We start from the raw sequence: 24346 nt of genomic DNA, 5'->3' as shown, positions 1-24346 counted from the left end.
ATAATTTAAGGCCACATTTTTTTAGCTATAAAATTTAAAAGTAAAAAAAAATTATTTATTTTAAGTTAAAAATGTCAAATGTTACATTAGCTTTTTCACCATATTTTGAGAAGTAGAGCCAGTTTTTAGGTTTTTTTTTTTTGATTTTTTTTTTAAAATTATAAAAAAGTAAAGAGGTGATGTAATACAGAAAAACAAAAAAATGGCTTTTTAACCCCGTTGACAAACTGGGCCAAAAAGGCGACTAATTTACTATATTTGGTTGGAGTTTTAAAAAATAATTTTTTGAATCCATTTATTCTAGACACACTTAAAAATAATAAAATTTGTGATTAAAATTCACTAAATACAAAAAAAAATACAAAAATTTAATATATTTTCATATATTTTTTTATATTTATTGAATTTTAAAAAATTTACAAATATTTTACTTTTTGAGTGTATTTAAATTAAGTAGATCTAAAAAGTGAAAAAAAAATTTGATTAAAATATTAAAAAAATTTAATAAAAACAAAAAAATAAAGATTGAAAATTTAAAAAATTATTTTTAAAGCCTCAAAACTTAACAAAATGTTAGCTCTTTTTTTTTTTAAATAAATAAAAATACTAAAATATTAAAAAAATGGTAAATTACAAATATAGTTCTAGAAATTTACTTAAAATACGGATTGTCTTCTATAATTTAAAAAAATTATAAATACCCAACATTCTTAACTAATCTTGTATACAACAATACAATTATTTCAATTGTTAATTAAAATATATTTATAACATCATTAAAAAATATTAATTGGCTTAATGATTGATTAATAAAATGAGTAATATGTTATATGATCATAAACTTGAAGGAAAGAAATGTAATTTCCAAAATGACATAAGGCAATTCATATATTAGGATAAATTGCAAATACATTTTCTGAACTTTACTTAAAATATGAATTAGCTCCTGTAATTTTGGAAATTACATTTCTTCTGTTGAAATTTCTAATTTCATAACAAGTGATCTATTTTATTAATAAATTATTAAATTAATTAAAAGTTTTTAATGATGTCAGAAATTTATTTCAATTAATAATTCAAATAATTTTATTATTGTATAGGAGGATAATTAGAAATTTTATTTTTTAAAATTATTTTTATTAAATAAAACATTATGATAATGAAGTATTTCTAATTTTTTAAACTACAAGGTAATTCGTATTTTAAGTTAATACCAATAAGCCGCCATCCCAATGTACTCTCTTGTTTCGTTTGGTATAAACTTTTTTATACCGGTTAAAAAAAAAATTATTTGGAATAAATCTTTAACTTTTTTTTTGTAGTTTATTTGATAATTATGAGAGAAAAAGTGAATTAATTATAATTTAAATATGATATTTTGTCTTGTTAACTAAATTAATCTATTTTATTTTTATTGACTAATTTATTTAGAATAGCCTAAATAAAATGTACTTTTAATTTTTTATGAAAAAATATACAAAAATAAAAAAATAATCAGCGTGTTTGGTTTAAGTTTTCTGAAAATTGAGTTTATTTATTTATTTAATATTATTATTATTTTTATTTTAGTGAATATTTTTAAAATTTTAAGCAATTTTTTTACTTTTTTAAATGCACCTTATTTAGATTTATCTAAATAGTAAAATAGTTGTGAAAAAACATTTTAAAAAATTAATAGATATACAAAAATATGAAAAATGTATTGAATTTTCGTTATTTTTTTTATTGTATTTTTGGTATTTAGTGAGTTTTTTAAAGATTTTTTCTTGACAAGTATTATACTTTTTAAGTGTATTTATATTAGATGCGTTTAAAAATTAAAAAAATTACTTAAAATATTAAAAAATTCGTTGAAAACAAAAAAAAAAGTACAAAAAATAAAAAGTAAAAATTTTTAAAAAGTATTTTTGAGAAACCAAAATCAAACAAGTTGAATATGATAAATAAATAAATAATAATAATAATAATACACCGAAACCCCCTCACAACCAAACAAAGCCTTATTTTGAAAAGATGGTAAAAAGTGATTTTTTTGACTTTTAACTAAGTTTTTGTCTTTTTTAAACAAATTATTTGAAAAGTTGGTAAAAAGTTACTCTTGACTTTTTTTGATTAATATTTATTTATAATGTCAAATCACAATAAAATGATCAAATTACTACCATTTATTTATAATTTCAATTATATAACACATTTTAACCTAAGAGGGGATAAAATTATAATTTTACCATTGACTAAAAACTAACTTTTCAAAATAAAAAAATGACAAAAAAAATCAACTTATAACTTTTCCTACAAACTTAAAAAGTGACTAAAAACAATATTGCCAAAACACTCGTATATAATAATAATGAACACATGGCCTCACTAGACAAATGCTATGAATTGAAGGGACTCCAGGTGTGTGTGTGTAATTGCCTCAAATAGCCTCCATTTCTGACACCCACCCACCCACCCACCCACACCCACATTGTTCTCATCGACACCACCACCACCGACCACCGCGAACCAGCATGCAGGCTCTCCAATCCTCCTCTCTCCTCCGCCCATCTCCACTAAACCCACTTCTCAAATCCTCCCCAAACCTCCCCACCAATGCCAAACCCTCCTTCACATCCACCCCCAAGAGGACTCTCCCATTCATCTCTGCTTCCGCTCCGAAACGCGAATCCGATCCCAAAAAACGGGTCGTAATAACGGGTATGGGTCTCGTCTCCGTCTTCGGCAACGAAGTCGATGCTTACTACGACAAGCTTCTCGCAGGCGAGAGTGGAATCAGACTCATTGACCGGTTCGATGCGTCCAAATTCCCTACCCGATTCGCTGGCCAGATCCGCGGGTTCAACTCTCAGGGCTACATTGATGGCAAGAACGATAGGCGTCTCGATGATTGTCTCAGGTACTGCATTGTTGCTGGGAAGAAGGCTCTTGAAGCTGCTGATCTTGGGGGTGATAGGCTCGGAAAGGTATGTGATTGGCTTGGCTTGGAATTTGATGGAAAACTTTTGAATTTCACTTTTAATTGATTGTTTGATTGCTTAGTGATTTTTGGTTTCTGGGTTTTGATGGGTGTGTGTTTGAATCATCGATATATGTATATATATATATGTGTGGATTGGTTCTTCACGAATTTGTTGTAGAAGTGAACATTGTATTGCCAATTCAATTTTTTGTTTTTGTTTTTGTTTTTGTTTTTTGGGTAGCTAAATTGGGGTTTTCCTTTTGTTTTTTCCCTTCTTGTTTCTTGTTTTTGTTTTTAAAACCAACAAATTTTGTCTTCTTGAATTTTTTTTTAAAAAGATTAATTACACGAAGGCCATTCAACTATTAGCGAATATCACCTCACCCTCGACTATGAACCCTACATATTGACCCGATCAACTATAAAAATTATAAAAATACACCCCTTTTAAGGTGGTATGTAGGGTGAAAGTGATTGTTTTTAGGGTCAAAATGTATGGGTATATGAGGGGTAAATATTATTAGTTGAGGGTCTTGGCTTAACTAATCCTTGTTTGAATGTAAAAGCAATTCTTTCAGAGCTATACCTTTCATTTTTTTGGGTACCATATGGTTTTGTCTCATATTTTGATTCTGTCTAGAAAGTTCTATCTATCTCACACACATTTATTGGTTAGAAAATTATTGCTGCACGATTTTGTCAGTATTTATATATTAGTCAGAAATTAAAATTGATCTGGACTGAATTGCTTGTTTAATTTGCTCTATATCTGTTATAGTAGTAGTACCATGCTCAAAAATGCCTAAGACCCCCAGTGGGGGTCACTGGGGGTCATGTACGGAGGCTTCCCATTGGTCAAAAAAAAAAACTGTTTTTTTTTTTTTTTTTTTGGGTGATTTGGACGAATGGCACGCTGCCACCTCACTGGGGGTCGACCCCCAGTGGGGGTCTGTAGCAAAGTCCTACCATGCTTTGCTTCATGCATCTTTCATGTATGCATAGATCGATGTGACTGTATGGGTGAATTTATTTTACACGATTCACAAATGTCAATTTTTGAATGTTAGGAGAATATATTATGGTTTTTAAAGAATTTTATGGTTGGTCGGATATGGAGCCCTGCATATCTTAATATGAAGCCAAAGTCTTCCTAATTAGATGTGATGTAATCATGGTCTTGTATAAGAATTACTGATTTTGAAGTCCTTTGGGCAAACATTAAACTTAACTGGCTTTCTTGTCCTTGAATCGGGTTAGTTGCTATTTGAACAATGGGGAACATCTGCATCACTTAACAAGCCTCACTGATGGAGTTAAGTAGAACAGGAAACCTGACTAGAGAGAATCAGTATTTGAGATGATATGTTGTTAGAATTTCCCATCTTTACCTTCACCTACTCCACTACACACTCCACTTCACCTACCTCCACTTCACCACACACTCCACTTCACCTAACCCACTATCACCTCCACTACACCTAACCTACTACCACATTTTCTTCTATATATAGATTGTATAGGAATTGTAATCAATCAATCTTGTAATACATCAATCAATAATATACATCAATTTTTCTTACATGGTATCAGAGCAAGGTTAAGAACTTAGTGATTCCGCTTCATCGGCGGGCGGCAGCCTCACCTTGGCCGTCCGCCGGACAAACCAAAATTTTCTAATTCTCTCTCTCCTTCCTCCATACCCTCACCCACATACCAGTGCACAAAAGCCTCTCTCTCTGTCGGCCCTGCATCGTAATGGAGGCGGCTGTTGTAACTCAAACGAATGTTGGTGCTGCTGCTAATCAGGACAAGGATCAATCTCATTCCGAAGTCAAGCTCTTCACCAGATGGGTCTTTGACACCATTCAGATCAGTGACATGTCTGTAACAGATTACATTGCTGTGAATCCTGTAACGCACGCAACTTATGTGCCTCACACAGCTGGAAGGTACTCAGTCAAGCGGTTTAGGAAAGCCCAGTGCCCAATTGTGGAGAGGCTGACCAACTCTTTGATGATGCATGGGCGACACAATGGTAAGAGGCTTATGGCGGTCCACATTGTTAAGCATGCAATGGAAATTATCCATCTGCTGACTGATCTACATCCCATTCAAATCATTGTTGATGCTGTTATCAACAGTGGACCAAGGGAAGATGCAACCAGAATTGGTTCTCGGTTGGGAGAGAGAAGACACTCAACCACACCACTCTCACAAGAGCATCTCTCTCATCTCCGAACAAGTCTCTCTCATCCTCAAAGAGATCGATTCTTCTCAGAAAAAAAAAAAAAAAAAGCTTGCCCAGATGGAGAACGAGCTTCCACTTGGCCGAGATTCACGAACTGGGATCACTGAAATGGTGGCCTCTGTGGGTCATTCTTGTGAGACATCTGTGGATTTTCTCTCTTTCTCAACCCATCTCTCTCTTCTCCCCTTTTACATCAACAGCCCCTTCGGCTCTCTCCCTTTACACCCTCTCTTTTCCTTTCTCTTCCTTTCTTTTTCTTTTAATCTTTATCTCCACTACCTTTTGTCTTTATCTCTTTTTCTTATCTTATATTCCCAAACACTCATCACACGCATGCACATGGCAGACACCCCTCAATACACTCCACTTTCCTTCTTTTATTTTATTTGTTTTTAAAAAAAAAAAAAAAAAAAAAAAAAAAAAAAAAAGGTTTTAACAAACAGTGGGCTCTTAGATGCTTTGCTTCACGAGGCGCACACACATTTCATCATTACATTTCAAACTTTACACACCACCCTTCTCCACTCATGCTGCTTCACGCTACCTCCACTTTACCTTTATTTATTTTATTTTATCTTTTTCTTTTTTACAAAAACATAACAAAAAAAATAAAAAATAAAAAATAAAAAACCACATAATTTACAAATTTGCACAACACCCATTTTTATTCATCTCCGGGATCAATCCCGATCACCATTTTACACCACACACACACCAAAAAAAAAAAAAAAAAAAAAAAAAAAAAAAAAAAAAAACAACCTCATCCACAAGTGGCATTTTTTCTTCTCTACTCTACTGCAGGTCTCTTCTTCTTGCCTCCGTCCTGAGCGGCCCTTGCCGATGTTGCCTCCGTGTTTCCCACTCCACTGGGCATAATCACTACTCCCTGCTCCTCCACTGCAGCATATGGCGGCCCTCCAAATCGGAACATCACGGTGGCCTTCCGCTTCAGCTCCTTGTTTTCTGCCCTAAGCACGCTTATCTCTGCTCGCGCATCCTTATACATGCGTTGGAGCAGAGCCAGCTGGGAGTTTAATTGCTGCACCTCATTTGTCCTACTCTGCAGCCGGTTCGACAGGTTTGTGACCGCCGTCATGCTTTCCACACATACCTTCAAAGTATACTGATTGGCCTCCACATCCGACAGCACTGCCATTCTTTGCTCCACAGACCGCATCGGAAAGTTCAACGGAGTATACCCAGCGGTGTTTGGTTGAGGTTCCAGTGCCACCGCACCAGTTCTCTCTCTCGTTGACTCGTTGAGGTCGGGAAAGAGGGTGAGCAGTCCACGGGAAGACGAGGACGAGGCCATTTTTTCTGGGCAACAGAGTGTTACAGCGTATTACAGAGTTTCTCTCTCAGCACAACAGTGTTACAGCCTCTCTCTCTCAGCACAACGAAGAGTTTTACAGAGGATTTCGCAGTTTTTTTGCTTCTGCCTCGGCCTCAGGCTCTGTCATGGTTAAATAGCCGAGGCAGCCACGCGCATCGCGCGCCTCTTGCCACCAGCCGACAAACGGGCACGCAAGCCAAGGCGCCCACGTGCCTCGCCATCATGTCCGGCACACCTTTTGATGAATTAGGGCACGCCTTTTGATGGCACGCCTTTTGAAAAATTGAGCGCACCTTTTGAGGATGCGATTTTTTAAGGGTCCGACAAGACTCTATAAACTGTCCCGACATTTGATACCGGTTAGCTTTTTTAAGGGTCCGACAAGACTCTGTAAACTGTCCCGACATAGATTCCGGTTAGTTTCTACAAGGGTCCGACAAGACTCTGTAAACTGTCCCGACATAGATTCCGGTTAGTTTCTACAAGGGTCCGACAAGACTCTGTAAACTGTCCCGACATTGATTCCGGTTAGTTTCTACAAGGGTCCAGCAAGACTCCGTAAACTGTCACAACATTGTCTTCACCAACGGTCCGACATGACCCCATAAACTGTCTTCTACAACGGTCCGACATGACCCCATAAACTGTCTTCTACATCGGTCTGACACCACCATACAGTGTCCTCTACCACGTTATGACACCCCCATACAGTGTCCTCTACAACGTTATGACACCACCAGTCAGTGTCTACACCAATGGTCTGACACGACCATACAGTGTCTCCTATCCTTTTTTATTTTTATGTATTTTCTTGTTTTGTTCCTCTCTTCAAACTCAAGTTGGTTAGTTTCTATCCTCCTTGAGTTTGCGGGGGGCTGTTAGAATTTCCCATCTTTACCTTCACCTACTCCACTATACACTCCACTTCACCTACCTCCACTTCACCACACACTCCACTTCACCTAACCCACTATCACCTCCACTACACCTAACCTACTACCACATTTTCTTCTATATATAGATTGTATAGGAATTGTAATCAATCAATCTTGTAATACATCAATCAATAATATACATCAATTTTTCTTACATATGTAAATCTTGGGTACATATTATTGCTGCTAAAATTTGCAATCTTTGCAAGACTCCCCGCTTTGGTACGAGGAACGGGAGTGGATACATGGTACGCCGCATGCTCTAAAAAATTAGGGGATTGCTTTGGATCTCTGAATTCACTATTTGGGAACGAAAGTGTACCATATTTCGGAAAATGTGTTCCAAAACATAAATCGCTAGGGTGTTAGCGTTTTTTGGTAACACTAATTAGGCTTCACCGGATCTCCTAGCATGGTGGAAAAGATTCCGTGATTCTATTTTTGATATGATTTTGTAAAGTTATGTCAATTTGTTTGGCTCAAGGACTGGAGCATTGCCCTCGAAGTGTCTTTCATTTCATTTTGTTTCGTTTTCCCCCCAAAGTGTTCTATGTAGGCTGTACTTGATATAATAACCACATTTATTTTATATTTTTTGCAGATTGATAAGGAGCGAGCTGGTGTGCTTGTTGGAACAGGGATGGGTGGTCTTACAGTGTTTTCTGATGGCGTCCAGGCTCTCATAGAGAGAGGTTACAGAAAAATCACTCCATTTTTCATACCTTACGCTATAACAAATATGGGCTCTGCCTTGCTTGCAATTGAGCTTGGTTTTATGGGACCAAATTATTCAATTTCAACCGCTTGTGCTACCTCCAATTATTGCTTTTATGCTGCTGCCAATCACATCCGTCGAGGTGAGGCTGATTTGATGATTGCTGGAGGAACTGAAGCTGCCATTATTCCCATTGGCTTGGGAGGTTTTGTAGCTTGTAGAGCTCTGTCTCAGAGGAATGATGATCCCCAAACTGCTTCTAGGCCATGGGATAAAGAACGAGATGGCTTTGTTATGGGTGAAGGTTCTGGAGTATTGGTAAGTTTGTTGGTCATATGCTAGGTGGTGTGAAACTGTTAGATAATTCTATTTATTTGCTGGTTTTTAGTTTATGTAGACTCTTTCTTTTCCAGTTTCTGGGAACAAAACAAAAGACACGCACAATGTGTTCCTGATTATCTCATGTCATTGTCATAGCTCAGATCATGATTTTGTACTTTCTATCAGTACATTTACTTGTTTCTTGACTTCATTGGTTCCTCAAATCACTTTTGAATCTTGTGTCTTGCTTTGTATTTAGCTAATATTGGAGGATGGCTAAGATGAACACATTCCTTTCCTCCTTTCCTCCTTTCCTCCTTCCTTTTGTCTCCACAGCTACTAACTGGATAAACTATTTCTGGTTTTACGGAATGTGGCCTTTTATGAATTGACTATTAGGATAAATATTGATAATATAATTCAGGTGTGTGATGGTATACTGTATTGTGGGTAGGTGCTGGAGAGCTTGGAACATGCAATGAAACGAGGTGCTCCAATTATTGCAGAGTACTTGGGAGGTGCGGTAAACTGTGATGCTTATCACATGACTGATCCAAGAGCTGACGGACTTGGTGTCTCTTCATGCATTGAGAGAAGCCTTGAAGATGCTGGTGTGTCTCCAGAGGAGGTATTTATTTTGTTTTCGTTAAAGGTCAAATTTATTATTCTGTATCTATATGATGGATTGTTTATTTTTGGTTGAGGATACTTTTCAATTAGTTCTGTCCATTTTAAATTTTACTTTTATAGTTTCTCACTCTTCATGCATTACGTTATATATCCTTATATATGTATATATATATAAGGTGGGCCTGTTGCCGCATCTAACTATATGAGATGCGTTGTATTTATATGAAGGTTGTTAGGTTGTGTCAAAATCCAGTTAGGTTGAAAGGATTGTCTCTAGATTCTGGTGAAGTTTAGTGGCGATGTCTCTCTCTCTCTCTCTCTCTCTCTCTCTCTTGATAGGATTGACCTAAAGCAGCCTGACCCATGTGGATCATAGCGCTTTGCCGAAACCTTTATCTTTAGCCTCCGAGCCGCAAGAGCCATAGGCTCGTAGTGTATGTTGATTACTTCAGCGTACCTAGTTTTTGCCTCTTGGCCAAGGTTTATGAACCGCGCGGTACAACATTTGTGGCGATGGAGTAGTTCAACTGCTTGTAAACAGATGGTTTGGATGCGCAGTGTGACCACAGTGGAGATGGGCACGTTGTATGACAAGTGTGGTCATAAGGTGCATGGTATGACTACCGCATGGATGAAGTTCATAAGACATCCTGTATCCTTGACTCTCGCAGAAAAGTCAGGGTGATCTAACACTTGTCATCTTCATAGTTAGGGTGACAATGAGCATTTTGCATTCATTGCATTTGGCAGCAATAATCCAACTCTCCTTGTATCTTTCTGTTTTGTAACCATTGTAGCGTAGGGGTACAACATTGTCATCTAGGGAGCGGTGGGGTTGAGTTTTGTTCCATTTACCTGTCAAAGTCCTTGTCCATAAATGATGTTTATGTGATGGCTATATTTAAGCATGCCTTACGGGTCATAATAATGCACCTCTTTCACCCAAAATTCTGTTGGAGTTGAGTGAAGAAATAAGAATCTCACTGAATCTCATCTTTTGGTCTGTTGAAATCCATGAGAAACTTCAGTTTCTGTCTTAGAAAAGTGCAAGGGATCTTGAAAATCTGTTTTGTTTGGTTGCTATTATTTGTTCCAAAACTAAGGACACATCCAGAATATATATATATATATATATGTATATATTGATAAGTAAAGGAACATCGAGGAAATATATAAATATCTAGAACAAAATATTTTATATTGAAATGTAATTTTTGCATTGAAGCATTCCATCACCCATACCTGAGATTGGGGTGAAGAATAAAAATATGGCCTTGAAGTGGTTTCCAGTGGCATATTCACCATATATTGGTGGTTTTTCCTTTTGGAAAATGTTTGAGACCCCTAAAAAAGCTCCCCTTCTTTGACCTATAATGATGTGGCAAGATAGGTGTTAACTTTTGATTTGTCACACAATCAACCATAAAGGGTGCAACTCCCTTGCCACATCATTGTGGATGAAATTGTGGGTCTCTAGTATTTCTCTTTCCTTTTTTTGTGAAAGCTTTTCTTCATTGAAGTTTAAAAGATTTCTGTTACACAAGCAAACAGCAACCTAAGAATTGAAGTTAATTAAACCCAAAAAACAATGAAATAATTTTCCATATTTTTTCAGGTTAACTACATAAATGCACATGCAACTTCCACTCCAGCTGGTGATGTAGCTGAGGTGAATGCCATAAAGAAGGTATTCAAGAACACTTCGGAGATCAAAATGAATTCAACGAAGGTGAATTCTCTCACTTTGATGTTTGCTTGTTCATCATCATTAATCTGGTACTCTTGAGCCTTAGCATACCATGTGGCGATGTTACTCCTAGTTTTCAGACAGATGTTTTTCTTCTAATTTCTTTTCCTTTATTTTCTTTTTTTCTTATCAGTCTATGATAGGTCACTGTCTCGGTGCTGCTGGAGGTTTGGAAGCCATTGCTTCAGTAAAAGCCATTAACACAGGGTGGCTGCATCCTACTATAAATCAATTTGTATGTACTGCTTTCTACCTAGCACTTCCCTTTTTCTTTCAGTCATATGTCTGAATTAAACTTGAGATTTTCCGAAAGTTTTCAAACTTGTGGGTGATTCTTAACTCTTTTATATTGACTTGGTTAAATGTTTTGGTCCTTTTGGGTTTGAGTGTGCCTTTAGATGACAGAGCTCCCTAATCAATTTCAATTCTTAGGATACGGTGTCCAAATGTTGATTATTGTTCGTACGGGTACATGAACATGTCTTGCATGTTCAAAGACATAATATTTTACAAATATTTTAGAGCTTGAAGTTATAATTCAAGTATATAGTTGAATGGAGGTTAATTAAACAGTAAGATGTGGAAAAATGAGTTTCTATCAATCCAGCAACTCATATAAGAATCAGGACACCCTTTCTCTGCTACCAACTATGCACTTCATGTTCTCCATCATTGAATGTAAAGGATCAGTATTCAGTGTTAAAATAGGTTGAGCTTCAGTGAGAAATGGGATTGCATTTCGACAGCTAGGATGGCCTGTTATGGTGAATGGATCCCCTGCTAGTTCTTTTGATTTTTGGAGAGGGTTAATATAGGGAAATCCTCCTCCTCCTCTTCTTTCTCTAGAGGCATTTAGTCGGGTCCATGCCTAGGATAGTGCTGGGTGACTTTTTAGGTGGTTTCTTAGAAGGATATGTGGGGGAGTTTCCAGTATTTTTTGTTTGTTTTATGCCACTTGTGCCATTGTTGTTGTCAGATGGATGATTATTGGCTCCTGGTATTTGAGGTTTGGGTTATGCTCTGAAGCAACATTGGGATTATGGGTGAATTTGGGTAATTGGGGTGTCAGTTGTTGGTGCTTTGGTGTCTTGTCTTCCATGTATTCGGGTTGCTTTTTGGCTCTTCCTTGAGGTCAAAGGAGTTTGGCAATTGCTGGTCAGGAGGTTTTAAGGAGGTTGAATTGTCTACTTATCAAAAGGAGTTTGCTAGACATTGATCTAGAACACTTTGTCTAGTCTTGGTTTGATACAGGGTGAGCTTTTGGCTTAAGCAAAATGCTTCTTGTGGTGACACCTGGTTGTGGATCTTTTTGCTAATCTGTACTAGATTCCTGCAACAATCATCAATGTTTTAATGGCTGATCACATGAAGGGAGATAGCCAGTGTTGGATGTTCATTTTTGGAGAGTTTTTAGTATTAGGGAAGCTTCGAGTGGTTTTGGGGTTTGTTGAGGTCTTTTATGCCATGTTTGGATCATGGATTTTGATATGAATTTGGTAAGGGAAACAGAAATGGAGATAAAAATTATTTTATGTTTTATTCACATTTCACTCACATTTTCTCGTTTTATTTCCTAATCCTTACTCAAATCCATGATCCAAACATAGCCTTAGAAGATCAATAAAGTTAGAGGAGAGGATGAGATTGAGTTTAGTGTTTCCAACTATGGAAGATTTCAGGTTAAATCATAGGTTGCTAACAGGTACCTCATTCATTTCCTCGTGCCTTCTAAGGTTGCATTTTTTTGGTTAGCAGCTCACCTAAAGATTCTTATGATCTTTACGACAAGAAAAGTCCTCCGTATTACTTTTGTATCTGTAATCCATTCTCAATTTCTGTTGAGAAACCAGGCACAAGCAGAAGCTATGTTAAGACTCGTATAGCTACTGTTATTAGCTGATAGTTGCAAAGATTTAAAATTTTCTTTTCCTTTTTATCGTTTTTCACCATGCCTCACTGAAGATTGGTACCTATTTATAACTTCATAATCTATAGGTTGAACTATTATGTTACCTGTTATGATTCTTGATGTGTTCCTTCTGATAAATGCAGAACTTAGAGCCTTCTGTCGAGTTTGACACCGTTGCAAACAAAAAGCAGCAGCATGAAGTCAATGTTGGTAAGATTCTCCACATTTACATCCTCTATCTTCCTCCCAAGTGTTGTTTAGGTCTTTGTTTTTGTTTTTCATTTTTGTTTTAATGTTATGTTTTTTTGTTTAGTGAATTGTTTGTGAAAATTATTGTCGGAGTTTTTTTCAAAAGAACACTTTTTAGAAAATACATAAAAAGTTATTTTCAAAGTTTAGAAGTGGTTTTAGCACAATGAAAATGAAAACAATCTGATATTTTTGAATTCTTGTTTTGTTTAAAAAACATAAAAAAACAAAAACAAAAACACAAGAACTTACTAGTTAAAAACAAATAAAGAAGGAAAGCCTTGCAGCATCTTCAATCAATTGCTTTAGCATTATTACATTAGTTTCCAGTACGGCCAAACATAGCAAAACATTTTCTCCAAAAACAGCCAAAACAAAGTGTGAGAATACAGGTTTACTGAAAAGAACTTATCATGATATGCAGCCATTTCAAATTCATTTGGCTTTGGCGGACACAACTCTGTCGTGGTGTTTTCTGGATTCAAGCCCTGATCGAGCATGTTGCTTCATCTACTTTGAGCCAGAACAATATTTCTTGTTGGAGGATTAATACAATTTTCAGAGGCTGCTTCATCTACTTTGTGCAAGTTGCTGCATACGCACTTGATCTTCATAGCTCTTTATGTTTTACTTTTGAGTTGGAACTTCAGCTTTTGTCTTCGTGGTCTTTTTTCCCTTTTCTTTTTCATTTTAAATGTGTTTGAATCTCTTTAATTAAATCGGGAATGAAATTTTGTTCTTCTGAATCATGGCTATTTTGAGAAGATGGTTATAATAAGTTTTTTAGTTAAAAGCTGATCAAGAGCTGATTATAATTAGCTTTTTGTGAGAGAGGGAAGTGGGTTATAATCTGAGAAGTAGATTACTCACTTCTCAAAAACCCCGTAGTTGATCAGATGGGATATAAATTTTCTAGTTTCAAGTGTAATGTATTATGTACTGGGTGCAAATCTTTTGTTAGTTGTGATACAGAACAATGATCTTGGCTCTGTTTGGGAAGAGAGGTTTGGAGTTTTTTTGGTTAAAATAGTCATAAAAAATAAAATAGGATTTTTAACTCAATAAGACAAAACATCACATACAACCCATAATCATTACCTTCATTTTCTTACAAAAAAAAGTCAAAAAAGTCAATAGTCCTTTCCAAATTAGGTTTTTTAACCCCAGGTTAAAAAAGTCAAAAAGTCAACTCATTTTTCAAACGAAGCCCTTATGTGGTTTTCTGCATTAACGTTAACTTTGGGGTGTTTTGACAACACACTAAAAAAGTTAAAAGTAAGTTTTTAATTCATTTTGAGTCATATCATCTTTCACATGAAATAGTGAAAAAAGTTAAAAAGTTAACTTTTAACTATATTGGGGTGGGTGGCTGGTGGTGTTGAAGAGAGTTGTAGTGGTGGCAGACGGCTGAGGAGTCGTAAAGGGAAGAGGAAGAGTGAGGAGAGGGAAGAGGGAGAGTGAGGAGAGAGAAGTCGTAAAGGGAAGAGGAAGAGTGAGGAGAGGGAAGAGGGAGAGTGAGGAGAGAGAAGGGGGAAGGGAATAGGGAGGGGCACTTTAGTTTAACCAAATTAGATTTCACTCATTGAAATTATTTTCCAAGTATACCTTTCTCATTCACTTTTATATTTCCCTTCCTTGAGTTATATGACTTTTACTATATTTTCCAAGTTTTTTTTTTTTTAAATAAAAAAAATCTTGAGTCATTGGGTAAGAAAGTTCCTTTTTTAGGGAGAGTTTTATTTTATTTTATTTTTCTTGACCCTTAGATAAGAAAGTTAAAAAAAAATTAAAATTAAAATTAATTTAAAACTTTAGCAACTGCTTTCTATCAATAGTGTTACAACTTAATGCAAAAATGGTTATTATTATTAATTTATTTATTTTTTGTGAATATGATTATTCAACGGACTTTAGGATAAGATACCAATATTTTAATATGTTTGATAGCAATTTTTTTTTAAAATACATATACCCTGCCTACTGAGCCTGGTAACTTCCCTCTTAAGAAAAAGAGAAAAAAAAAAAAAGAGAAAAAAGATTTTTATGGCAAGGAGGGTAACCACAACATGGATAAATCACTTGTTTTTGCTTTTGCCAAGTGGCCTCATTGTAGGCTTCTTGCTAAGAAAGAAAATAATTTGTGGCGGGTAATCACTTTTACATCTTATAATTCCAAGACTCAACAACAAAACGATGGCCACTGCTCTGTTCCTCAGAATCTCTCTATATCACACCCTCTCTTTCACCACCAAACCCTTCTCTTTCACTCCCTCTCATCTCAATTCCCACTCTTTCTCTCTCAAAGCAGCAATGGTACACATCTCTCTCTCTCTCTCTCTCTCTCTCTCTCTCTCTCACTTTTCTTGCATTTCTTGAAACCCAGAAAATTTAAATTTGGTGACTCAACTGCCACTGTTGTGTTCTTATGTTCACTGTGTTTTTTTGTTTTTGTTTTTGTTTTTGTTTTTGATTTTAGATGGAGGGAAGTGAAATCACAGAGAAAGAGGAAGTAAGTGTGATTGAAAAGAGGAAAATCTTTGTTGCTGGTGCCACGGGAAACACTGGGAAGAGGATTGTCCAGCAGCTTCTGGCCAAGGGTTTTGCTGTCAAGGCCGGTGTTCGTGACGTTGATAAGGCGAAAATAAGCTTTTCTGATGGCAACCCAGATCTTCAATTTGTGAGTATTTACTATTTAAGCTCAATTGGCGTTTGTTTGCGCGATTGGGGTTTTTAGCTTGTTGTTTTTGTTTAGTGCTTGAATTAGGTATAGACAAAATTGATTAGCTAGAAGGAAGGCACGCATAGTGCACCATAATAATACCCTTAAACTATCCCATTTGGTTTATGAGAGGAAATTGGTAACCGAAAAGGAGTTCTACGAGATGAGAGAAATATCGTTGGGACGCGGGTTATGGATAGCGATGATTTCAAATTAATGGAATATACACTATTGCCCTTTGAATTGTGAGTATTTGAGGTCAATTGGCAATTGGAATTTGATTTCTCAATTGGGTTTCAGCTTATTGTTGTTGTTTTATGTCTAGAAGAATTTCGAAGAATGGCACACACTATGCGTGTGCCTCATTATACGCCCCTGTAAACTACCCCATTCTCTTGTTTTTGAGAGGGAAGTTGGCAACTGAAAATGAGTTTTCTGAGATCAGGGAAATATCGTGGGGGATGTGGCTTATGGATGGTGACGATTTCAAATTAATGAAGTATACATTACTTCCCTTCAGTTGATAGAAATGTGTATATGAGGCGGTGAATTATGAGTTTTGGTGAAGATTTCTTGGAAAACAAAAAGCTGTTACGGAACTTCACTTAGGCCATCTTCAACGGTTCATCAAATCTTGCATAAGATTTGAAATTTGGTAAAAAAATCACTTTTTGGAGCTCCCAATGGTTTCAGCAAATTGGTATCAAATTGAGAAAACATCGAAAGTTTTACCAAACTGAGGACGGCTTGCTCCTTTCACCAATTCACTGTGTATAACCGTTAAAGCAAAAATTTGTGAAAATTTTACACTAAGTGGTCGACCACCTGGTAGACCACCAGGTTGACCAATCGGTCGACCGGCTCATGCAAAAATTGGCCTGCGATCTGGTTCAAATGGTTCAAATTACTGGTTCAAACGGTTCAAAAAAAAATTATAAAAAAAAATTGGCCTTGCCGGTCGACCGGCCGGTCAACCAACCGGTCGACCACTTCCCTTTTGATGCACGGTTGAAGCAAGCCATATCAGATTGAGAAAATTGGCTTTTTTTTATTCAAATTTGGTGAAAAATTCGGTTCACCGTTGGAGATAATTGTTTAACTTGAATGCATTAGAGCATCTCTAACGGTGAACCAAAATTTTTATCAAATTTGAGTAAAAAAATGCCAATTTTCTCAATCTGATACCATTTGCTCTAACCGTGCATCAAAAGGGGAGTGGTTGACCGGTTGGTTGACCGGTAAGGCAAAATTTTTTTTTTTTAAAACTTATTTGAACCTTTTTGACCGGTTTGAACCTACCTATTTAAAAGGGAACCGGTCGACCGGTTGGTCAACCGGCCGGACAACCGGTTGGTTGACCGGTTGGCCCACTTCAATGGTAATGCACAATGAAATGGTCAAATCTGGAGCCTATTCTCACTTTGATGAATTTTTTGCTCCATTCTCATTTTGATACCAATTTGGTGAAACCATTGGAGCTCCAAAAAATGATTTTTTCACCAAATTTCAAATATGATGCAAAGTTTGGTTCACCATTGTAGATGGTCTTAGAGGCTAAAATTTTGGGCGAATTATACTAACTGGCCTTATAGTTTGGGGTTCGTGTCACTTTGGTTTTTAATTTTTTAATTGTGACACATTTAACATTGAATTTTGAATCTTATTTCAAATTAGGACAATTGAAAATATCATGGCTTAATCTTAAGGGCAAAAATTTCAATTTGATAAAAGATAAACTAATTTCATAAAAATAAATATCGAAAAAATATTTTTACTCACAAAAGATAAAATTATGTAAAGTTGATAAATTTTTTACACATTTATTTATTTATTTTTATTATATGTTTGGATGATGATCATATAATGGGTTTTTTATTTTCATTAAATTAGTTTTTATTTTTTTTAAAGTCAAATATGGCGATAACTTTGATATCATTATTAAACCAATTCATTAAATCAAAAAATTCAAGATTGAAAACATTTCATATATTAAATATATCGATTACACATTAAAAGCTTAACAACCATCCATTAAATGGTCATCATCTAAACACAAATAAAATTAATTTGGTAAAAATAAAATTAAATAAATGTGTAAAAGATTTATTAATTTTACATAATTTTATCTTTAGTAGGTAGAAATAATTTTTAAAAATAATTTTTTGACATTTATTTTTATCAAATTTATCTCAAATTGACGATTTTATCCTTGAAATTTAGCTATGGTATCTTCAATTGTCCTTATTTGGAACAAGATTCAAAATTCAGAATCAAATGTGTCACAATTGAAAAGTCAGGGATCAAAGTGACACAAGTCTCAAACTACAGGCACTTTTTTTTTTAATAAAAAAAACTTGAATATTGCCAATTTATTTCTTAAATCCAAACAACTTATCAAAAAAGGGGGATCCAAATTATGATAGTCTGCCAGTGGAGAAAGTGTATGATCTACAAAATGTAGCAACCTCCAATTTGGCAGTGACAATGTGTGCACACGTGATTATAGTGACTCCAACAATTAGTTTGAGTTTGAGGATAAGAGAGGATTTGGAGAGGCTCTCTCTAACCATTACAAGATTTTGGTTTGTCTGGTAATTCATATGTTTGCAGGTGAAAGCCGATGTGACTGAAGGTTCAACAAAGCTAGCTGAGGCTATAGGTGCCGATTCAGATGCTGTAATATGTGCCACGGGTTTTCGACCTTCTTTGGATTTATTGGCTCCATGGAAGGTTAGTTATGACTATTGTTGCTATTAATGTCTTGCCTATTCTTGTTACCGTCAACTATTCCTTAGTGCCCATTCAATTATCAAAATTTATATCTCCTAATATTGGTGTTTCTGTTGATTTCTTATTTTTTCTTGTTTTAATTTCTGCAAGGCAAAGATGTGTAGTTTAAATTTAATAAATTGGAAATCAAGATTGTGTATATATATACGAATCCTTTAAACTTAGGATTGGTTTGGGAAGTGGCTTTTTTAGTAGCGTTTTTGGCTAAAAAATAAAAATGTAGGTGAAAAACATTGAAGTGTTTGGGAATGATGTTTTTGGCTTCTACGAAAAAACGTTCAAAGAGTAGATAAAAGAATGAATAACTTTTTGGTTAAAATCCAATCTTCCCAAATGCACTAGCTAGTTGGATACTTCGAGCCCCTCTATACATTTGTGTGTGTGTATGTAAAACTAGACACATACACACGCACACACCACACACCTTTGGAACTCAAATTGGGGATTTTGGCCCTTGTCAAATTGGGATTCCTATTATACTCTTATCTATAGATCAGCTGAGGATTTTGTTTGAACTCGAAATGATATTGCATAATCCGGACACAATTTGTGGCTCAAATTTGGCAATGAATGAAATATTTTTGAAATGTTTCTGAAACTTTTCTTTTCCGAGCTACCCCGAAAAAGTATGCCGAAACTAAATCTTGATCCTTGCTTTGGCTGCATGCACAAAAATTTAATCTTGCTGATGTTTCACAAATTTTATACTTTTGGATGTTCTGTTGCAGGTTGATAATTTTGGCACGGTAAACCTAGTTGAAGCATGCCGCAAGCTCGGTGTTAACAGATTTATCCTTGTTAGTTCCATTTTAGTTAATGGGGCTGCAATGGGTCAATTGCTTAATCCGGCTTACATTATTCTCAATGTGTTTGGACTGACATTGATAGCGAAGCTTCAAGCAGAGAAGCATATCAGGAAATCTGGTATTAACTACACAATTATAAGGCCCGGTGGATTGAGAAATGACCCTCCAAATGGAAACATAGTCATGGAGCCAGAGGTAAAATCATTGAACAGATGCCTTATTGTTGGTTTGGTATAGTATTAATGTGTTTATTTGAGTAGAATCTGGAAAACAGTTTATGCATTTGTAGTGTTTGGTACGACAAATAATAAAAGTCAACAAAAAATGTTTTCTATCACCAATGGAAAATGAACTGATTTGGGTAGAAAACGTTTCCTGCTTTAAAAGGCGGAAAATGTTTTTATGGAAAAAATGATTTTTTGCATTTCTAGCTTTTGGTTTGGGTATGACAGAAAATGAAAGTTAATAAATAAAAAAAAAGGAACTTTTTTTTGGTTTTTTTTGGTCAATGGAAAATGAGCTGATTTGGGTGGAAAACGTTCCTAGTTTTTGAAGGCAGAAAATGTTTTTTTTGGACCTAACAACACAACTAATCTCACCAAAACCACCACCTTCACCTTATCACCACCACCATCTCCGTCACCAACACCAGCACAACATTATCACCGCTACTACCACCACAACCGCTACAATCATAGTCACATCATTCCCACCATTGGTGTTGCCACCAGGGACGGACTCCGAATTTTAACCCAGGAAGCTAATATAAATACAAAATTTTAAAAAGATAACATAAAATACAACATCAATTTTTATACTTTTGTGCATGTGGTATGAAGATTTTTGAAATTGTAGTGGTGGCGATTGCCCCGCCCATCATTGGCTGCCACCACAACCACCACCACCACTCCTACCACCACTATAACCACCAACACCATCATTTTCGTGGTCGCAACCAAACACAGGGAAGATGTTTTGTGGGAAATTTTTTTTTTTTTTTTTTTTTTTCTCAAATGAAAAAGTTTTTTCCCAAAACGAACTAAGCTCAAGTACTCTCTCTCTCTCTCTCCCCAGGATACTCTGTATAAAGGTTCCATATCAAGAGAGCAAGTTGCTGAAGTTGCTGTTGAGGCATTGAATCACCAAGAAGCTTCTTACAAAGTGGTGGAGATCGTTGCTCGCACTGAAGCTCCCAAACGTTCATTTCAGGAACTATTCGGTTCTATAAAGCAACAGTAATTTGCTTGTTCGAATTCATTATGATAGGGGAACATTGAAGGATATTTTGATTCATTATATTGTCATTATCGTCTTTTAATTATGCTGAGGAAATTTTGTGTTCCTATGTATAATTCTTTTGTTTTCTTGATCAGTTGAAGCAATCCTAATTTTCAATCATACTCTGGTTTCCAGTTGAATTCATCTTGGTTTGTTGATAGATGTGTTTAAATTGCATGGAAAATTATTAGGTGGTTTGTTGATATTGTCTACATGATTTTCTCGGCCAATGAAAAAATAATACACATTATGTGGTTCATCTTTTATCTCGTAACTACCTAATAGAGGTGAGTCATTGTGTCCTATTTGTAAAATTTTTCGTTACATGATTGATTTGGAGCACCATGTAGGCAGTGCCATATAGTGTTTTGAAACTACTAAATAATTACCTATTTAAATTGCACCTAAACTTATTAGATAGTCATAAAATACCATGTGTCATTGCTTGTGTGGTGTTCTTGATAAACGAGTAATCACAAAACATACTAGGTGGATTACCCCTTTCTCAACTACCTGAAATTATCACATGGGTTTGGAATATGTGACAGCGTGCCCAAGCAACAGTGTTTTGTGATTTCTTCGCTATTTTTCTTATTTTTCGGATCATATGAGCTTGTAGTCTCCTATTATTGAGCTAGCACACAACTACCAAACAAAGGTGTGGATAAGCATTGTCCCACTCTTCAAAACTCAAAGAAACATAGGTTTACAAGAAATAATCAAGACACCCCACAAGAAGTTCATAAATAACCAAAAAGAAATGGTAAAATACTAAAATATAAAATAAATAAAAAAACAAACATAAAGAGATACTTAGAATAAGCAAGCAATAAGAGAAACCATGGCTGCAACTATTGCTGGAGCACAAAGAGCCACCCCGGCACTCTCCATCGCCGGTGATGGTGCAACCGCTCCCACATCATCAAGTGTCGCCACATCTCCAGAGGCGGCAAAAGCCATGAAAGCCACAATGAAGAGAGTGAAAGCCATGGCCAACTTGCAAGCCTCCATTTCTCACTATTCTCTCAAGTGCTTAAGAAAGAGTGAGAAAATTTTGACTCTCTTGAGGATTATGTTGAAGTTGAGTTTGTGTGTTTGGAGGAAAGGAAAGGAAAGTGTAGAGGGATTTATAAGGTGGGGGATTTGTGGAGTCTCATGAGAATATATGGCTGTGCCAGCTATTATGTGTTGGTTTTACTACAAACAATATAATTAGTGGTGGGCTTCAAATTTAAAATTTTATTCCTCACTCCATTGCTCATTAGCCAGGCTGGACTTACTTTGAAGTAACTCTTCATGTTAACTACAAACCTATTGAATATATTTAAAATTTGAACAACTTTCACTTTAGTTCATGTGGTATAGGCAATGTCTATGGCGAATGATTTTCTGTCTTCAAATCTCTCTATTCTCTTGTTTTAAAACACTCACAACTACTAAATTATTGAAAATCTCAAGACATGATTCAATTGACGTGAACATTTTGAGGCAAAGGCATAGCGAAATTCAAGGACAAAGGATCCCATGCCTTTGTTCATCTAACTTTCAACACTAGTAAATTGACCTAAATACTCACATCTTTATCTCTTTTAAACTAAACCCTTCAATTTGCCCTATCATACAAATTATGGGCACATGACACTCCTGTCTTTTGAAGATATATGCATGTATAATGTATTTTCTGTTGATTTGAATGAAAGACAGTACATTTTAGTTCTCAAATCACAAGTAATTAAGTGGTTATTTCAAAATACGATAATTCTACACAAGCAAAATATGTATGCAAAAAATTCAATGATGTCTCATTTGCAGGCATTCATTGAAAGTAAAAAATGTTCATTACTTTGATTCATAATTGTAAGAATGTGAGTGTCACATCATTCTTGTATTAATGTTTGTATGAAAATTATTTATGGCCATTATTTTCCTTCTAAATAATAAGGAATTATATGCACATAATCTATACCACAGAGGTTAAGTTGAATTTTTTTTCAAATAAGTTGTATATGAAATTGGAATTGGTCTCCGGATTCAAGAGTTGAAGATCATTTTAAAATATGTATAGTTTGCATGTATTTAGAGTTTATTCATAAGTTTTTATATTGAATGATCAAATGGACGGATTGTAATTCTTCATTATTATTATTATTTTGAAAAGTGGGCTTTCAAAATAAATTGTATTCCTCAGTCCACTGCTCATTATCCAGGCTGGAGTAGCAATGAAATAGCACTTCATTTTAGTTAAATGATAGAGGACACCCCCTTTCCAGGCTTGTTTTGTTTATACCTTCAAAACCTTGTACCATGTGATGTTTATACCACACAATTTTTTTTTCTTCTAGAATTTAATAGAAGTATTTACCATGAAAAAGAACTCCACTTTGTGATATCTGTAATCTTTTTGATATTTTAATAAAACCACTCAATGGAAGTGTCATTAATCATTGCCCAAAAGCAAGCTTTTAGGCCATTTCTTAACATTCAAATTTGAATTAACAACGGAATTGTAAAGAATGTTGTTTACACCTTTATTTTGTTTTTTGATTAGGAGTAATGCGAGATCGATGCGTGGCAATTACGTTTAGGGTCTAAGTTGATGCCATGTGGTAGTCTTGTGCATCAAGTACATTTATTATTTTTAATAAAAAATAATTAATAAAAAGATGTTATAGAGTGTTGTTTATACTTTTCTTTGATTGGGAGCAATGAGAGATCAAAGCGTGATAGATGTGTTTAGGGTCTAAGATGATGGCACATAGTAATCAATTTATGATGGGTATTATTGTTAAAAACACCATATCTAAGTAAGGTGGATAGAAGATGGCCTTCTTAATGAGCTTTCTCTCTCTTTACTCTATCGGTAGAACATTCCTTGTTAAATCAAATTGAGAGTTGAGAGTTGAGACTGACTCTTTTCATTATCTCTTTTTTTAAACTCATTTTATCAGGTTGTTAGAGGAGATAAATGTCACATAGAGCAATATGAAAAAGAGAAAGGAAGACTAAAGAGGGGCATATAATTCATTATTAAAAGGAATTTGTAGTGATTATTTTTGTCAGAGAAGCGTTCAATTGATTGATGAAATAACGGTCACATAGAGTAATTAAAAAAAAGAAAAGAAAAGAAAAGAACAATAAAAATTCACATAAAGCAATATAAAAAGAGAAAGGAACATTAATGAGGGGCATACAATTTTCGGTAATAGTTTTCACTTTATTAATATAGACAGTTTTACTTACTTATAATCTATCGATATCTTACACCTTTGTAGGTATTCTTATAGGTATCATCTCTACAACCCGAACTACAAAGTCGCAACTCATCCTCTTGGGTTGGCATCAATGCCAAATAATACAAGCCCCTTAAACAAAATTGAAAATCAACTTGAAAGAAAATTCTTTATATTATAGTTCATGTGTTTAATTTTCCATATTATTATTAACGTGAGGTTGATTCAAAAAACTATAGATAAAATTAATTAGAATCATTGGCATAGCAACAAGGACTCTGTGGCCCAATGGATAAGGCGCTGGTCTACGGAACCAGAGATTCTGGGTTCGATCCCCAGCAGAGTCGTATGTTTTTTACGTTTTTGGCTAAAAGCTGAAACTGTTGGAATGAATTTTTTAAATTTTTACGAAAAAGGTAGAAAGAAGTTTTGATTTTTTAATAGCTTTTAAATAATTTTTTTTACTATTTTATG

The 24346-nt window shown here is 35.2% G+C and overlaps 2 protein-coding genes and 1 non-coding gene across 3 annotated transcripts; all 3 read left to right on the top strand.

Moving 5' to 3' along the window:
- Positions 1 to 2313: 2313 nt before the first annotated feature.
- Positions 2314 to 13795, top strand: LOC114280982 (3-oxoacyl-[acyl-carrier-protein] synthase I, chloroplastic). The gene is made up of 7 exons (XM_028223408.2): positions 2314 to 2966; positions 8080 to 8511; positions 8969 to 9142; positions 10760 to 10873; positions 11025 to 11126; positions 12944 to 13010; positions 13474 to 13795. The coding sequence occupies exons 1-7, from the start codon at positions 2514 to 2516 to the stop codon at positions 13539 to 13541; spliced, it is 1410 nt and encodes a 469-aa protein (XP_028079209.2). The 5' UTR covers positions 2314 to 2513; the 3' UTR covers positions 13542 to 13795.
- Positions 13796 to 15040: 1245 nt separating this feature from the next.
- Positions 15041 to 20762, top strand: LOC114280992 (NAD(P)-binding Rossmann-fold superfamily protein). The gene is made up of 5 exons (XM_028223417.2): positions 15041 to 15362; positions 15526 to 15726; positions 18379 to 18498; positions 19287 to 19559; positions 20439 to 20762. The coding sequence occupies exons 1-5, from the start codon at positions 15243 to 15245 to the stop codon at positions 20601 to 20603; spliced, it is 879 nt and encodes a 292-aa protein (XP_028079218.2). The 5' UTR covers positions 15041 to 15242; the 3' UTR covers positions 20604 to 20762.
- Positions 20763 to 24146: 3384 nt separating this feature from the next.
- On the top strand, positions 24147 to 24219 carry TRNAR-ACG (transfer RNA arginine (anticodon ACG)). Its single transcript has one exon. It is a non-coding gene; the product is annotated as a tRNA-Arg (tRNA).
- The last annotated feature ends 127 nt before the right edge of the window (positions 24220 to 24346 follow it).

Source organism: Camellia sinensis, chromosome 9 (assembly GCF_055761805.1).
Source record: "Camellia sinensis isolate YWXY chromosome 9, ASM5576180v1, whole genome shotgun sequence".
In the NCBI taxonomy this organism is placed as follows: Eukaryota; Viridiplantae; Streptophyta; class Magnoliopsida; order Ericales; family Theaceae; genus Camellia; species Camellia sinensis.
Note: the sequence above shows the minus strand (reverse complement) of the source record. Positions and strands in the feature narration are given on the sequence as shown.

What these genes read in the sequence shown, in the direction of transcription:
- LOC114280982 (XM_028223408.2), top strand. Translation starts at nt 2,514, where the DNA reads ATGCAGGCTCTCCAATCCTCCTCTCTCCTCCGCCCATCTCCACTAAAC. An exon ending in GTGAAGGTTCTGGAGTATTG is followed by an intron (nt 8,512 to 8,968) that starts GTAAGTTTGTTG and finishes TATTGTGGGTAG; the next exon opens with GTGCTGGAGAGCTTGGAACA. An exon ending in CTGGTGTGTCTCCAGAGGAG is followed by an intron (nt 9,143 to 10,759) that starts GTATTTATTTTG and finishes ATATTTTTTCAG; the next exon opens with GTTAACTACATAAATGCACA.
- LOC114280992 (XM_028223417.2), top strand. Translation starts at nt 15,243, where the DNA reads ATGGCCACTGCTCTGTTCCTCAGAATCTCTCTATATCACACCCTCTCT. An exon ending in TCTCTCTCAAAGCAGCAATG is followed by an intron (nt 15,363 to 15,525) that starts GTACACATCTCT and finishes TTTTGATTTTAG; the next exon opens with ATGGAGGGAAGTGAAATCAC. An exon ending in GCAACCCAGATCTTCAATTT is followed by an intron (nt 15,727 to 18,378) that starts GTGAGTATTTAC and finishes ATATGTTTGCAG; the next exon opens with GTGAAAGCCGATGTGACTGA.